Here is a 16,357-nt window from a genome sequence, read left to right on the forward strand (position 1 = left end):
ATACTATATTGCCAAAAGTATTTGCTCACCCATCCAAATAATCAGAATCAGGTGTTCCAATCACTTCCATGGCCACAGGTGTATAAAATCAAGTACCTAGGCATGCAGACTGTTTTTACAAACATTTGTGAAAGAATGGGTCGCTCTCAGGCGCTCAGTGAATTCCAGCGTGGAACTGTGATAGGATGCCACCTGTGCAACAAATCCAGTCATGAAATTTCCTTGCTCCTAAATATTCCACAGTCAACTGTCAGCTGTATTATAAGAACGTGGAAGTGTTTGGGAACGACAGCAACTCAGCCACGAAGCGGTAGGCCACATAAACTCGTCCAACATCAATGTGTGACCTCACAAATGCGCTTCTGGAAGAATGGTCAAAAATTCCCATAAACACACTCCTAAACCTTGTGGAGAGCCTTCCCAGAAGAGTTGAAGCTGTTGTAGCTGCAACGGGTGGACTGACGTCATATTGAACTCTAGGGATTAGGAATGGGATGTCACTTCCAGTACGTTCATATGCGAGTAAAGGCAGGTGAGCGAATACTTCTGGCGATATAGTGTATTTACCAAGGGGATGTGGAATAAAGTGATAAAAGGCAATCAAGTTGGATGTACTAATACTTTTCAGATCTATTGCTTACAGGTATACTAATAATGTTCCTAAAAAGTAAGAAAAAGTGGTCAGATTCTTCTAAGAGTATTCCAATAAACTCAACTTTCTGTCAATCCAGAGTACAACCTCAAGTCAGACGTGTGAGGCAATCTAAATGTAATCAGAATCGGAAGCAGTGAGGATTCAGATTCTTCATCTTGCTCCTCCTGATCTCCATTACTTCTTAGGTTTTTGCAGTATTGGAGATTCCTAATATTGAAAAAAAATCAGTCAAGTATGGAAGCATAATCCCATCAATATATGGGTTTAATAAATAAATATTAAATTGTAATAATACAACCTACTGTGGCAGAATTGGCTGCTATGGAAACAGAATCCAGGATTGGATTTCTCTTCTTGTCATGCCAGCTATGATTGCTGGATGATGACAGTCAGCAATATTAAAAGGGCAACAGGTCCTTTATCTTCAGCCCCTTTAAACTTTCCTAAGTTTGTATTGAGAATTAAGTAATTAGATGTTGAAATTGCTAATTTTGTAATAGGAAAAAAGAGTTATATACTGCATCTCAACTCTCCTGTACATATCATGGAATCTAGCAAACAAAATGGTGTCTACCGGTATTATTTATTGTTGATGTTTTGGCTATACATTCAAATTGTTAGAATAAAGCACACACACCCTCTTGCTTTTATTCTTCTGCCAACCTAGCAGTTTGAAAACATGTAAAAATGCAAGTAGAAAAATAGGGACCACCTTTGATGGGAAAGTAACAGCATTCCGTGCACCTTTGGCGTTTAATCATGCCAGCCACATAACCATGGAGACGTCTTTGGACAGCGCTGGCTCTTCGGCTTTGAAACAGATATATGTATGTATGTATGTATGTATGTATGTATGTATGTATGTATGTATGTATGTATTTCCTGACTGAAATAAACTGTATTAACTTTGTTCCTTTTTTATTTAAGGATTCTTAGTGAGACAGACAGTAATAAATATTTGTCGAAGAAAAAGATTGGAAAGTGACTCATACAATCCCCCTCACGTCCGTCGAAAACAGAAAATAGCTGATATTGTCAATAAATACAGGAACAAACAGCTGGAACCAGAGTTTTATACCTCTCTTTTTCAAGAGGTTGGACTGAAAAACTGTAATCCTTAAACCAGGACCCCTTTTGAACAATTAAATTGCAGCTTGGTATCTTCAACAATGAAATAAAATCTTCCCATTCATGGACCTCTTGTGTAAACAGACCACATTCTCAGCATGACTTCTGCTTCTACTGCAAGAAAATAAAGAGGACTTGCTTTTGGCTCCAGTCCTGCAGTCCTTCTGAGCACATCGCCACACTTTCAATGCTACAGAGGGAGAAGCTTTGATAATGAAGTATTATTTATTAATAGACAATATATCAGATGTATAGCAAATGGAAGGTTAACTACACTTCTCATGATTTCCCATGTTTGTGCAAAAAACAAAACAAAACAAAAGCCAGATTCTGAGTATAGAGTTAACCCATGGTTTCATATTGGTTTCTCCAGCAGATTAGATTCAAGGGCAAATTATTTTAGATAAACTATTTGTGCATTTGTCTGCTCAGTTTGCTTTTCCTTTTATGAGCAAGTCAGATATATGATTTCATTTAACATCTAACCGGAAAATTATATTTGGGTCTTGTCCTCTACTTTCAAAGCCATGGACTGGTTCTTAAATGTTTTATCTTTGTAAATTGTTATTGTCTATGTCTTCTGCTGGTCTGTCCAGAAAACAAACAAACCTTGAACCATTAGCTTAAGAGAAGGGAGAAGCAAAAATACTCTTTGGAGTACAAATGGCACATTTTGCTCAGTGGTTAATTTTGGAATAGTTTTGGTGTATGTATTGGTGACCTCTAAGCTATCCACTACACTGTTTGACACACAAGCAAAACCTTTGGAATTTGGTTCAATTAGATGTATGTTATATGTGTAAACATACATACACTCACACATAAAAACTAGTACTTGAAACCTAAATTAAAAATTTCACAATTACACTTTCACTCATTTCAATTGAATGCAGGACTTGGCAGGCATTTCCTATCTAATGACAAGAAAAAAAAAACCACAATTTAACATGGTCATAAAATAATTGGACTATATATTTCAGAAGAGTCACAACTCTTACAAAACTTTTTTTTTTGGCCCTTGTGGCAAAGATAGCATACTAGAATTTGACATTAGAAGAGAGGGTTCTGTCAGACACTGGGCATTCTTATCAGCGTACTTCCCCCATCCCTGGCCTAATAACATCATAACACCTATTTTTGTACAGAATACATGTTGCATGATGGTTGAAAGTTTATCTTCTTTCACTTGCATTGACTGCTGTGTTCTCTACTACTAGATGTTAAACAGGACCTACAATTTTTGGTGGATGTCAGAATGAAGTTCTAGTAATGTCTATAAGCCTTGAAAATCTTTGCATAGTTCTGAAGATGGTAAATGAGGGAGGTAGCCATAGGGCAGGATAGAAATGCTTTTAGATAACGTTTGCTGACATATCTAAAAATTAACCTACATATGTTTGTAAATAGAAATATTTTTTCCCCAGAGAATATCCAGAATACTTCAGGGACAAATCTTTTTGGGAGCATGGGTAAGCAATCAAAAAGATTATATGAACCTGGATTTAAAAATAATTCCAATTGGTTCAATGGAATGTAACTCTTAATAAATATATCAGGAGATATTTAGGCCAGCAAGAATTCACTTTTCCAACATAATTTGGTGCTTTGTTCTTCCTGTTTTGTTTCTTTTTTCCCCAATCATCATAATAGATTATAAATCAGAATAATTTTGGTTAATTGTATAGAACCGGAAAAGTGAAAATTAAACACTTTGCCACAAAGTCACTGGATTAACTTCATAATAATCCCAGAATATTTAGGATTGGTCACATATATCAAGGTGATTAATAGTCTAGTAATTGTTTCTGTGTTATTAAACAAACCTGATTTAGAGAATAAATCTAAATAAGAAATTGTAATATGCCTTGGGAACTTAATGTGGAGTTCAAGCAATATTTTGGTTTTAAACATGATAATCTGCTGATTTACTTTGATGAACAAATGGCCAGTAATCATCTCTAGCAAGTGAATCTTTATGTGTTATATTGTTAAGCGGTTTCCATTCTAAAATTATTATGGTAAATTCATTTCCTATAGCAAAGTAAGCATCATAAAATATGCATATTAATTATCTTACTCTTGCTGGCAACAGCTAAAACTTTTGCAACATACTTCATAAGTTGTGCCTTTCCTTTTTTATATCGAGTTTTACCAGGGTGCATGGCAAAGACTTAAAAGGAAACATATGTATAAAGGAGTTACATATGAAGGTTCCTTTTTAAATTCATACCATTCTAAATATTGATATGTAAAGAGATACTTTCTGGAGAGGGATGCAGCAAAGCTATACTCATCCAGTTTGACTGCAAAAGTTATTTTTTAAACTACTCAATTCCCAAGGAAAAGCATTTTGGGACAAAAATAGTAGTGAGAGTATTTTATTTCCTCTTTTATTTTCTTTCTAGTAAAGTTAGGCCAAAGACGGAATAGCATTCAAGTGTGGACCAATTTGCAAAAAGAGAAGTTGAAAAAATTTCTAGCTATGACGACTGTCTATTTGTGTGTGTGATACCTACTTTGTAACTGGTACTACACACTGTTGGTAATAAGAATTGTTCCCTTCCCAATATTCTTTTAAGAGGGATAATTTGTTCTTTAATATTACAAATTGTGGCCTTTTTTGAAGAGAAAAGTAACCCTAAATAATAGTTTTTAGACAAGATTGAGTAATGGACAAAATGGCTGCATTGAATTAGCAGGGTGATTATTGTTATTTTGTTATGGTCAAGAGGACCTATTGGAAAATAAGGACAAACAATATAATTAATTGCAAATGGTCCTAAGGCAAGACTGGAACAGCAAATAGCAAGGCTAGTGAGGATCCTGAAATATATAGGCTTTTATATAGTATATTTGATACTGAAGACTTGCCAATATTAATCCAGTGCATGAGCACTAAACTTAATTGTAGACTTGCTTAGATACTGTTTAGCTCTATAAATTGACCAGTCACATTTAGTTCCTAGATTAATTGGCATGAACAATGCATGGCAACCACAAAAACTATAACAAGCGTTGAACAATTGAGTGTCTGCATACACACATCAATTGCTGACGTAGCTAGAATTATTTGAATCATATATGTATTCTGGACAAACCCATTAGTTAATATGATTACTAATGACCTGTCAAATCTTGACTTAAACAGGTGAAAGAAAAGAAAATGACTTTTAAACCAATTAAAAACAGGGTGAGATTTAAAATAAGTTGCCTTAAACTTTCCATTGAAATGTAAAGATCTGTAGCTCAGTAAAATAAATGTTAGTATGAAACCACAAGAAACATTTTGCTTATATAGGGGTTTTCTCCCCCTGCCCCTCCCCAGTTTCTTTTTCTTCTGCATGTCTGAATTTATCCCCCTGGCTTGATTTGATTTTATTATTTGCTTTCATTTAGATTTCAGGAAAAAAACTCACGTAGGCAAACTGCCCTGAATCTACATGCATAAATCCTCCTATTTAAATCTGTTTATCGTTAAACAAAAGGTCTTGGTGTTGAGGCCTATATGTGATACTCTGATAAACGTAATAAGGCAGCATATGCAACAGAAGTCTCATCAAACAGCACTGGGTGTTTAAAAGAAATGTATAAGGGCTTACTTTCACTGCATTCTCCCAGATAATGCATATAATGTGGTCCTCTTGTACAGATGCTGGTTGTCTGTTTCCCATGTATAGTTGAGAAGGCTTCCAAATGCACTGGTAACTTTCTATTTTCTGTGCAGAATTGTTGATTGATTGCAATAAAATGTTTTGTCTAGACCTCTCCATAATAGTTGCATTTGAACATTTAATTTTGGGATCAACTGAGACCAGACATGCTACATTAACCTTCCTCAAACTGATATAAGGTACTTCCAGATTTTGCTGGACATCCCATTCTGGGAATCCAATACTCCTGGAGGGCATTAATTTGAACAAAGTTGTCTAAAAGAAATAAATTTAGGGTGGCCATTGCATTTCCAAATTTTATTTTGAATACGATTACACAAGGTAATTAAAAAGAATGTAAGTTTCTAAAGCATATGACTTTCCTACCATTAATGCTGCTTGTTTCCTATTATTTCATTTTGTATATTTTCATTCCAGTCTCTCTATGAGATACAATATTAGGGCTACACATATTTATCCTGTCTATTTCTGTCATACGTTCTCATGCTTACCATCCTTTCAATACATTATTATTATTATTGGTATAAACTGAGCAAGAAAAAAAATGCAATCTGCATAGCACTTCCATATAAAAGGTGTCTCTTTTAGTACCTTCAACAAAAAAAGTTTTCACTTAAGAAATATAAAGCCCTTTTTCTTCAGCAGATTTTCAAGCCTTTATTAATGTACAGCATGCGTATATATATATACTATGAGGAGGGAACGAAAAGGAATCATGTTTGAAGTAAGTAGCTAATCTATATGCAGAGCAACTGGGACACAGCTGTAGGAAACAAAGCTTGTTTCCAATCCTCAGAACCTTATTTGCTTCGATGGGTCGTGAACAGATAGGAATGTCTTGAGAATTGGACTGTCCCATATGTGAAGTGGCTTCCCACTCAGGAAGCATGCAATTGTCATGCAGTTAAATATTTGGCACAGGAGGATTTTAGGACTACAATTTTAAGATGAACAGGGAACAAAAATAAATCTTGAGTTCACAATCATTAGAGGGTATCTTTGATGAGTGCTTTGAAAGAGATACCATATGCTTAAAATCATGTACAATTATGTATAAAGTTCTATATGTTGCCAAGACATGATTTTTTTTGTTCTTACTGTATTTTCTGTAAATAATCCTAGCACTAAGTTGTAAAGGTAGACTGTAAATACAAAGATGTGAAGCTGTGCTCCTCTGTCTCTAGTATTTTATCTCTTGTTTAGAGAGGCACAAAGGCTTGTTTGTATTTATGCCAACTCCTTGTCCAGAAGAAACACATCAGATACTGAATGTAACACAATTAGTCAAATAAATTTTAAAGATATTCTTATGTATTCAACTGGCGGTCTTTAGTTTATGTGCTCTCTTTCCTATGGGGAAAATGATCTTTCCCATAGAAATGGGGTAGAATTGTGTTGCTTTTAAGACATTGCAGGTTACAGCAGTCTAGAAGTTGCAGCTTCTTTTTTTGATTTCAAGCATCTTTCTTGTCCAAGGAGGTTTGCAGATAGTCCTCAACTTATGACCATAATAAGAGTCTGGAATTCTGGTCATAATTGCGGCCATGTGAATGAAAATAAATTTCCAGCCTTTTTTTGTGGCAGATTTTTAAGCAGACACTGGGGCCATTAAGTGAATGCCATGGTAGTTAAGCAAATCCATTCATTTAAATGAAACCTCCCCCAAAATGCCAGAAACTAGGAAAACACATTCTGGTTACATGACAGCAGAATGTCACAACTGGTTGTAAAGCTGACCTGCCTGACATGCAGTCACATAACTGCAGGAGGCAGTGCAACCATTTATGGCAGCCAGAGGTTGTTTTACAGACCAAAAAAATACCCATTCCATCATGGCTGTTGTAACTTCAAATAAACCCCCTGGTCATTCAGCAAGGACTACCTGTACATATAAGCCAAGGCATGTTAAATGCTATTACATTTAATATAACCAACCACTCTAGTGGACTCTGGGCAGTTTAAAAATATAATACAATTAACAATTTAATTGTTAAGTTTTTAACAATTAAAAGCTTAAGACACCCCAGATTAAAAATATTTAAAAGCACTATAACCCTCTCGCCCATCAAATTAACTCCAGGCCTAGGACCAAACTGGCATATATGACGTACCAGTGTAAAAGGCCTCCTGGCCCCAGCTACTACAGGTAGTCCTTGATTTACAACAGTTCATTTAGTGATCAAATTTACAACATCACTGAAAAGAGTGATTTATGACCATTTTTCACATGACCGTTGCAGGATCCCCATGGTCACATGATCAAAATTCAGATGCTTGGCAACTGACTCATATTTATGACGGCCACGGTATCCTCGGGTCACGTGATCCCCTCTTGCAACCGTCTGGCAAGCAAAGTCAATGGGAAGGTTAGATGCACTTAACCGTGCTAACAATTGCAATGATTCACTTCATAACTGTGGCAAGAAAGGTCATAAAATGGGGAAAAACTCACTTAACTAATGTCTTTCTTAGCAACAAATTTTGGGCGCAATTGTGGTTGTAAGTTGAGGACTGCCTGTATCTGTTCTTTTCAAATGGGGGGAAGCACAGCTCTGTTCAAGACCAACGATGAGATGTTTCTGACCTTGTGGGGGCTAGGACTACAGTGGTAACAACCACTCAGGCTGAAGTCTGTCCCTCCCTATCCAGACCTCCAAACACTGTCGGTACAGCTTCCCTTCAAAAAGCCGGCATAGATATCAATCTGGGTATTATCAGATGGTACTAAACTGATGAATGACTCCACTAAGTGGTTTATCTAGATCAGAGGTGTCAAACTCATGGCCTGTAGGCCAGATGTGTCATGCACTGGCCACGCCCACCTTCGGTTTAGTGAGGAGTTGTGATACACCACGTGACGACAACGTGCTGTCACTAGTTCAACACCCCTGATCTAGATGTTAAACAGAAGGGGGAAAGAGTCTAACTCTGAGACAACCCATAAGTGGGCAGCCCAGAGCATAATCTCTCCCCTCCCACACTCGCAGCCTCAATTTGAGCATTGAGGAATTGCTTTCCACCCTCAACACCCACAGGTGGTCCAGAAGGGAACTTGTTGGCGGTACTGAAAGAGATAAAGGTGTGTAAGGATGAATGCAGCACCCTATTCTAGCTCTGTTACAGGTCATTGACAACTGCAGCCAGCACTGTCTTCATACTATATACCCTGCTCTGAAGTCCCAACATGCTTTCTTCATGTCCCATTTAAATCAAGTCATCTAAACCATATTGTGAACTGATAATTCTTTTTCAATCACAATATTTTTTAACAAATGTTTATTTTCAAGAATGTCTGCCAGCGATAATGCAGTGAGATAGGGGGCATATAGTTTTCATAAATACATAAAAAAAAATAGCAATCTGCTTTAAAAATTTCCTATAGAGACATGATGAGTCATGCAATCTACAAACTAGGACAGTGATGGCGAACCTTTTTTGGCTCGCATGCCACAAGTGGGGGAAGCGCAGGGGGGGCGTGTGCGGGCGTGCCACACCCATAATGCAATGCGCGACCCCCCAGTGCGCATGCGCGCACAACAGGTGCGACGCCCCCATTTTTACATGCTTTTTTCACCCTCCCCAGGCTCCTGAGGCTTTATAGGAGCCTGGGGAGGGCGAAAAGAGCCTCCCACGCCCCCCCGGAGGCACTCCGGAGGCTTCAGGGACCGTCCGGAGGCTTCCCTAAAGCCTTCAGAACGCTTAAAACGACCCTCCGAGCGGTTTGCTCGTAGGGTCGTTTTAAGCGTTCCGAAGGCTTCAGGGACCATCCGGAGGCTTCCCTGAAGCCTTCGGAGCGCTCAAAACGACCCTCTGAGCAAACCGGAAGTCATTTCCGGAGTGCTCGAGGGTCGTTTTAAGCGTTCCGAAGGCTTCAGGGAAGCCTCCGGACGGTCCCTGAAGCCTTCGGAGTGCTCAAAACGACCCTCTGAGCAAACCGGAAGTCATTTCCGGATTGCTCGAGGGTCGTTTTAAGCGTTCCGAAGGGTTCAGGGAAGCCTCTGGACGGTCCCTGAAGCCTCCGGAGGGGGCTCTTTTTGCCCTCCCCAGGCTCCTATAAAGCCTCTGGAGCCTGGGGAGGGCGAAAAATGGCTTTTGAAAAGGATGAAATCAGCTGGCCAGCGCGCGCATGCCTGCTGGCCAGCTGACAGGGCAGCGCCTCATGTGCCCTGACAAATGGCTCCGCGTGCCACCTGTGGCAGGCGTGCCATAGGTTCGCCATCACTGGACTAGGATTATCATAAATGTGAAGGGGTTGGAATCTGTGAACCAGATTGCAGCAGGACAGAAATTGGACAATGCAATTAATCAATAATGCCCCATGGGATGCGGTAGCTCAGTGGCTAAGACGCTGAGCTTGTCGATCAGGTCAGCAGTTCAGCGGTTCGAATCCCTAGTGCCACGTAACGGAGTGAGCTCCCATTACTTGTCCCAGCTTCTGCCAACCTAGCAGTTTGAAAGCATGTAAAAATGGATAGCCATTTGTCTAGAATGGTATAAGGTTTCCTGCCTAGGCAGAGAGTTGGATTAGAAGACCTCCAAGGTCCCTTCCAACTCTGCTATTGTATTATTGTAAATGCAAGTAGAAAAAATAGGAATCACCTTTGGTGGGAAGGTAACAGTGTTCCATGCGCCTTTGGCACTGTATCATGCCAGCCACATGACCACAGAGACATCTTCGGACAGCACTGGCTCTTCGGCTTGAAACAAGATGAGCACCATCCCCTAGAATCAGGAATGACTAGCACATATGTGCGAGAGGAACCTTTACCTTTACGTTTTAATGCCCCATGGAAGATCTCTATCTTGGTTACCTTTTAAAACACTGTAAAGAGGAAGGAAAGCCAGCTAAACTCCAGAAGCGAGGCAGAGAAGAAATACGGCACAATCAATCAATCAATTGGTCTAAATTCCCCTTTGATCTCCTTGCAGGAGCAAATTTTCTGGGTGGGTTAGTTCTTCATGAAGCAGGTAACCTTATGAAGACCTAGGCTCTAAGATAGAAAGGACTTTAAAAGCAACATTTTGCAATTGTACTTTGTAGCTTGCAATAACAGTGTTATATGACACTTCCCCACTAGTAAGCAGGCTGGATTCAGTACTGCTTGTTTCAGATAATCTTAAAATGTAGTCTTCATAGATGGCTAGAAAAAAAAACTGCAGTAGTCAGTCTGTGATGTGAGGAAGGCATAGATAAATACTGCCAGGCCACACGTTCCAAGAAAGGACACAATTAGCAAACTAGCTCAACCTGGACAATACATCTTCCCTCCTGAGACATAAAGTATACTTATCTCTCTAGGGTTGTAATGGCAAACATATGGCACAGGTGCCATAGATGCCTTACGGAGCCATATTTGCTGGCATGCGCGCGCCAAACTTCCAGTTGGCTTGTTGGGGCCATTTTCCATCCTCCTCAGGCTCTGGAGGTTTTCCTGAAGCCTGGGGAGGGCGTAAATGGCCTCCCCCGGATCCCCATAGGCCTTTCGGAAGCCGGAAACGGATTGTTTACGAACTTCCAGTTGGCCCATTAGGGGCATTTTTTGCCCTCCATAGCCTCCAGATGCTTTCCTGAACCCTGGGGAGGGCAAAAAATGCCCTCAATGGGCCAACTGGAAATTCAGAAACGATCAGTTTCCAGCTTCTGGAGGGCCTCGGGGGGGGGTGTAGGCCATTTTTGCCCTCCCCAGGCTTCAGGAAAGCTTCCAGAGCCTGGGGAGGGATTGTGCGCACATGCGTGGAGGAGGGTTGCGCTTGCATGTGCAGGTGGGCAGAGAGGATTGAATTGGTGTGGGCACACATGTGTGGCACGCCATAAGAAAAAGGTCCAGAGATCCAGAGATCTAGGATTCAGAGTTCACTTGCATTATAGTCCAGAACAGGGGTGTCAAACTGGATTTTTTCAAGGGCTGGATCAGCATTGCAGTTCTCCATGGTCTGAGGGGGGATTCTCCTGCAGGACCCTGCTGCCAAAAATGGGGTGCATGGAGGCTCTGTGAGGCCCCTGTGTGGCCCAGATTTGGCCTGAACAGCCTCCTGCAGCACTTTGTGGGCCAAAACGGGGCACACAGAGACCCCACTCGGCCCCCGCTCAGCCTGTTTTCAGCCTCCCCAGCCTCCAACAGCACTCTGCTGGTCAAAACGCAGAGGTCCCGCAAGGCATCATTTTCGGTCAGCAGAGTGCTGCTGGAAGCGGAGAGGCTGAAAATGGGTCGTGCAGGGGCCTCATAGGACCCCCTGTGGCCTAGTTTGGCTGGCAGAGACACTGCGGGCCAGTCCTTTGATATTTCCAGGCTGGCCCCATGGGCCAGATTTAAGCACCTTGAGTTTGACATTGCTGGTCTAGAATGATCTTAATGGAAAGCACTGAAATTAAATCTGCTGCTACCTACATAGTTTCACCATTCATCTGCATGATCCATGCCTTGGATTTCTTTCCCAGTCTGGCCCAAGCCTGTCAGAAATTACTGTGCATATCCATCTAACAGAAAATAAATCCAACCTTCTAAGTGTACTTTCTACAGCTGCTTTTTTTAAAGGTTGTGTAATTGTGTGGCTGATTCCAGACGTACAAAGCTCTAATATGTAAAGCTTAGGTACTGATCTCCCACTCTTCTAAATTATTTATGTTCGCTGCTAGAAAACAACATGACATCATCTCAGCCAGACTCAGAGTTAATGTTTAATTAACTCAACCATAACCATTTACCAACTGATTACCAGAAAAGCTACAAGTAGGAGGTAGGCTTTAGCTACTAGGTGTATCTTGCCTCTGCTGCGTGGCATATGGCTGTTGTGTTCCTTCCTCTGTTCCTTTGTTTCTGAGCCATTATATGTTTCATACTGCATGTGGACTAACTTGAAATTGTAACATTTTTGAAGCCAATGAAAGGAACAACAACCAAGAAGTTAAGCTAGGAACATGAGAGCAAGAAATCAAAGGAAAGACTCTCCTCTATGAATCTCCAATTTTAATATGTTGTCCCCAAACCTAAGAGATATGAATATTAAATATTGATAACAGGCTATAGTACTCGCAGGTCATGAATGCTTCCTTCAATTCTTTTGTCATATATACTACACTTTTCCAATTAATCTATACGTAATGTGCTTTATACCCTAGGACCATGATGGCAAACCTATGACATGTGTGCTGGAAGTGGCACGCACAGCAATCTCTCCGGGCACATGAGCTATCACCCGTTAGTCTTCTGGGTCCCGGCACTCTGGCCAGCTGGTCTTCACATGCGCAGGAGCACCGGAAACTGAAAGAACAGCCGCCCGGTGCACATGCACGCGCCAGGAAGATGATCTTCCAGTTTCTGGTGCAAGCATATGCACCAGCCAACTGTTCTTCGCACATGCGCAGGCTGGAAACTGAAAGATCATCTTCCTGGTGCATACACGCACACACACGCACACACACAGGCGCACAAGCACACGCCCCCGTTTTGGCACCCTGTGCCAAAAAGGTTCGCCAACACTACCCTAGGATTTTCTACACAGATTATGATTATGCAGCACAGCAGAATACGTCTTGACTGCCAGGTTTTATTCACTCTCTCTTACATTATGTCAAAAATCAGACATTCCATAAGACTTTTTTTTCCATTTCAATTTTGCAGATTTGCCTGTCCTTCTTGACTTAAGAAAGGATGCTGTTTATCTCACTAATGCAGGGGTGGGTTCCTGCCAGTTCTAACCTCTTCTATAGAAGAGGTTCCACAAATCTACAGTGCCATTTAGAACCGGCTCCAGCTCCTTCCCTCCCCCCGTCCGTCCGCACATCATCAAGATGAAGAGAGAGAGGAGGAATTCTGGGAGTTGAAGTCCACAAGTCTTAAAGCTGTCAAGTTTGAACACTCCTGGGGTTTTTTTCCTAAAGGGTTAGGGGTGCAAGGGTCTTGTAACTTGACAGTTTTAAGACTTGCGTGCTTCAGTGCCAGAGTTCCTGAGCCAACATGACTGGAGGAGGAATTCTGGGAGTTGAAGTCCACAAGTCTTAAAGCTGTCAAGTTTGAACACCCCTGGGTTTTTTTTCTAAAGGGTTAGGGGTGCAAGGGTCTTGTAACTTGACAGCTTTAAGACTTGTGTGCTTCAAATGCCAGAGTTTCTGAGCCAAAATTTTGGTTGCTAAGCAAGAGCGCTGTTAAGTGAGTTTCACCACATTTTACAAGTTGGCCACACCCACCCAGTCACATGGCTGACAAGCCACTGCCACTCAGTCACAAGGCTGGTGAGCCACTCCCACCCAGTCACATGGCCGGCAAGCCACTCCCACAAAGCAGGCCACACCTACAGAAGAGGCTCTAAACGTTTTTGAAACCCACCACTGGACTAATGCTTTGTTGAGTGCAAATGTAATGTTAAGTTTCTAGATTAGCTTTTTAAAGACAGGGGTCAGCTTTACTTTCCTCTCCTCTTCCATGGATTTAACTCAGTTTAGCTCGCATCTCATGTTGCAAAGGTAATGTGCAGCTCTACGGTTCCCTGACTACCAGTGGCTATAGGTAACATTTATCTTTTTCCTGACTACCATTCCAAGTGCAGATAATTTAAATAGCTATTCTGCTGTGAAAAGAGACACACACAATTACATTTTAGGAATGTTTAGAAATCAGATTATAATAGCACATGAAAGGCTCACCGGGGACAGACTTTTTTGTCCGGAGCCAATTTTTTCCAAAATTAATTTGCACAAAGACACTGGGAAGGGAGCTCTGCAGTGCTGTAGGAAGCATGCAGTTCGTCTTGACAAATCAAGGGATAAGAATTCCTTCCCTGTAGCCAACTCCTAGTTTTTCCTTTGCTTGTATCCAGTGATGCACAAAGTAACATTAATCTAAGTGCCAAGAGTTGGAGTTCTACCAATGCCCTATGTGTCTTTAGGAACCGATGGCTGCTTGCTTTCCATAATGGAAATTTAGTTCATAGAAGGCTCAAGTAGCTTGCTTTTTGTAGTTCTGCATCTAATCCCCTTCACATATGTTGTTTGTCCTCATGGAATTATGTCGGTTTGTGACAGCTGTGGTATTCTCAGTTGTGTCTGGAATAAACATCTGATCATAGCGTAAGCCATTGCCATCAGTAAAAGTCTTGCAGAATCTAATTACTGCATATTTGTAAAAGTGACATGATAATTTACTCACAGTTTCATATACTAATCAGCCCAAATATTGAAAATGAAGAAAACTCTGTATTAATTTTCCAGCTGATCCAAGTTATATCCCCCAAATATGCTATAATACTACTGTGTAACACCACCAATATTTGCAATTTAGGTATCTAAATCTGATTCTACTGGTAGTAAATATAAAATCATCATCAGTAGCCATTGCTATCCTTTCTCCTTTTGCTGCATGGGGAAACATAGGTGTAACTTTGGAGAGCAAATGGAACATTAACTCTAAACATCGCAATCTTCGTCTTGGCTCCCATATCATCACGGTCCAAGTCTGCAGAAACCAGCCAGAATTAGTGGCCAGCACTTTTCTTTTCTATTTAGAGCTAATTTGAATACGAAGATAGCCGGTTTTTAAAGAAATGATTCTGTTCCCTATTCTCCTGATTTTTTGTTTTGTTTTTGCGTTCATTGCATGCCGCATGACTGCCTTTTTTTCTCTCTCCAAGAGCCAGCGGCAAAGTGGAATACACATGCTGAGCACATGGATATCAAGGGAGTCGTTTCCATGGCAATAGAAATCATGTGACAGGAACACATAGAGACCTGAGAAAGCTGTCGCTTAGCAACCTTAATCAGATAAAAAGATCTCTGAACTTCTCTTGCTTGTTTGTGTTTGTGTTGCTGCTCTGCTTTTTAAAAAAATACTGATGCTACTTTAGAAGGAAATCCTTTTTTTATTTTTGCAGCTGAGTTGCTGATTTATTCTTTAAAAAAAGAGACCATCCTCAACATTATGGTCTGTATTATTTCGTGTTGAATGGAAACAGGATTGGAATGGCAAGACTTTTTGCCTTGAAGGCTTATCTAATGGAGTCAGGCATGAGGCTTTTGCGCTGTTTGGAACCAGAGCAATTTTCCTATTACAATATTTCGTAGCCAGGTTGAAATATGAGGCGAAGGTTTGAGAAACATCATTTCTGTTTTGCAAGGATGTATTAATAGCTGATGAAAAATATCAGGCAATTCTTTTGAAATGGAATTTTAGAACTAAAAGACTCCACAGCACAAGAGGAAAAACAGGAATAATCAACAACATACAGTAGACTATAATAAGGACTATAATACCCACTATGTAGGACAGATAGAGGAGTAGCAGAGCCCATCCATGAACACCAAGTGGTAAGCGGTAGAGAGGATGAAAACTCCTTTGTCTTGCCACAGATGGACAGACTCAACCATAGTTTCAATTGGGACACTGTGAGCAGCCTAGACCAAGTTAAATCCTGGAAACTTGGCATTCAGACACATTAGCCATCAACAGACACATAGAGATAAACCACATTTTTACATCACTCAAAAGAGACAATGAAAAAGCTAAGAAAGAAACAAAAAGACCAGAATACATCCTCTTCAGCAATTAAGACTCAGATAAGCAGAGATTAATATGTGGTAAACAATCAAGCATAACATAATAATAACCTATGGAGGGAATTTACTAAGGGGAAAGCCACATTCCCATCAATACTGACAGGGCAAGGCCTATATAAACAGAGAGGAATCCTACATGCACTAGCACTGATGATGTCAGGTAATGAAACATCTGCAAACAAGTGACTAAGCTTAGAGATACCTAAAGTTTCCACAATTTGAAATTAATGTCAGAATTAGAACTGGCTCTCCCCCTCCTAGTCTGAAGCCTTAACTACTAGATCAAAGTAGCTCTTTGATATTTGCACATTTGCATATCAACGTAATGCAAAACAGAATAAACTGTTTTATGGA

The 16,357-nt window shown here is 40.5% G+C and overlaps 1 protein-coding gene across 5 annotated transcripts in view; it reads left to right on the plus strand.

The window, feature by feature from the left end:
• RALGAPB (Ral GTPase activating protein non-catalytic subunit beta) overlaps positions 1-6,767 on the plus strand; it is an 81,302-nt gene extending 74,535 nt beyond the window's left edge. For all 5 annotated transcript variants that reach the window (XM_081946188.1, XM_081946185.1, XM_081946186.1 and 2 more), the window contains one exon: positions 1,583-6,767. In XM_081946188.1, the coding sequence (XP_081802314.1) occupies positions 1,583-1,776 (194 nt within the window). In that variant the 3' untranslated portion in view covers positions 1,777-6,767. The remainder of the gene's footprint in view (positions 1-1,582) is intronic.
• The last annotated feature ends 9,590 nt before the right edge of the window (positions 6,768-16,357 follow it).

This window comes from Natrix helvetica (assembly GCF_964273705.1).
Source record: "Natrix helvetica genome assembly, chromosome: 3".
Classification (NCBI taxonomy): Eukaryota; Metazoa; Chordata; class Lepidosauria; order Squamata; family Natricidae; genus Natrix; species Natrix helvetica.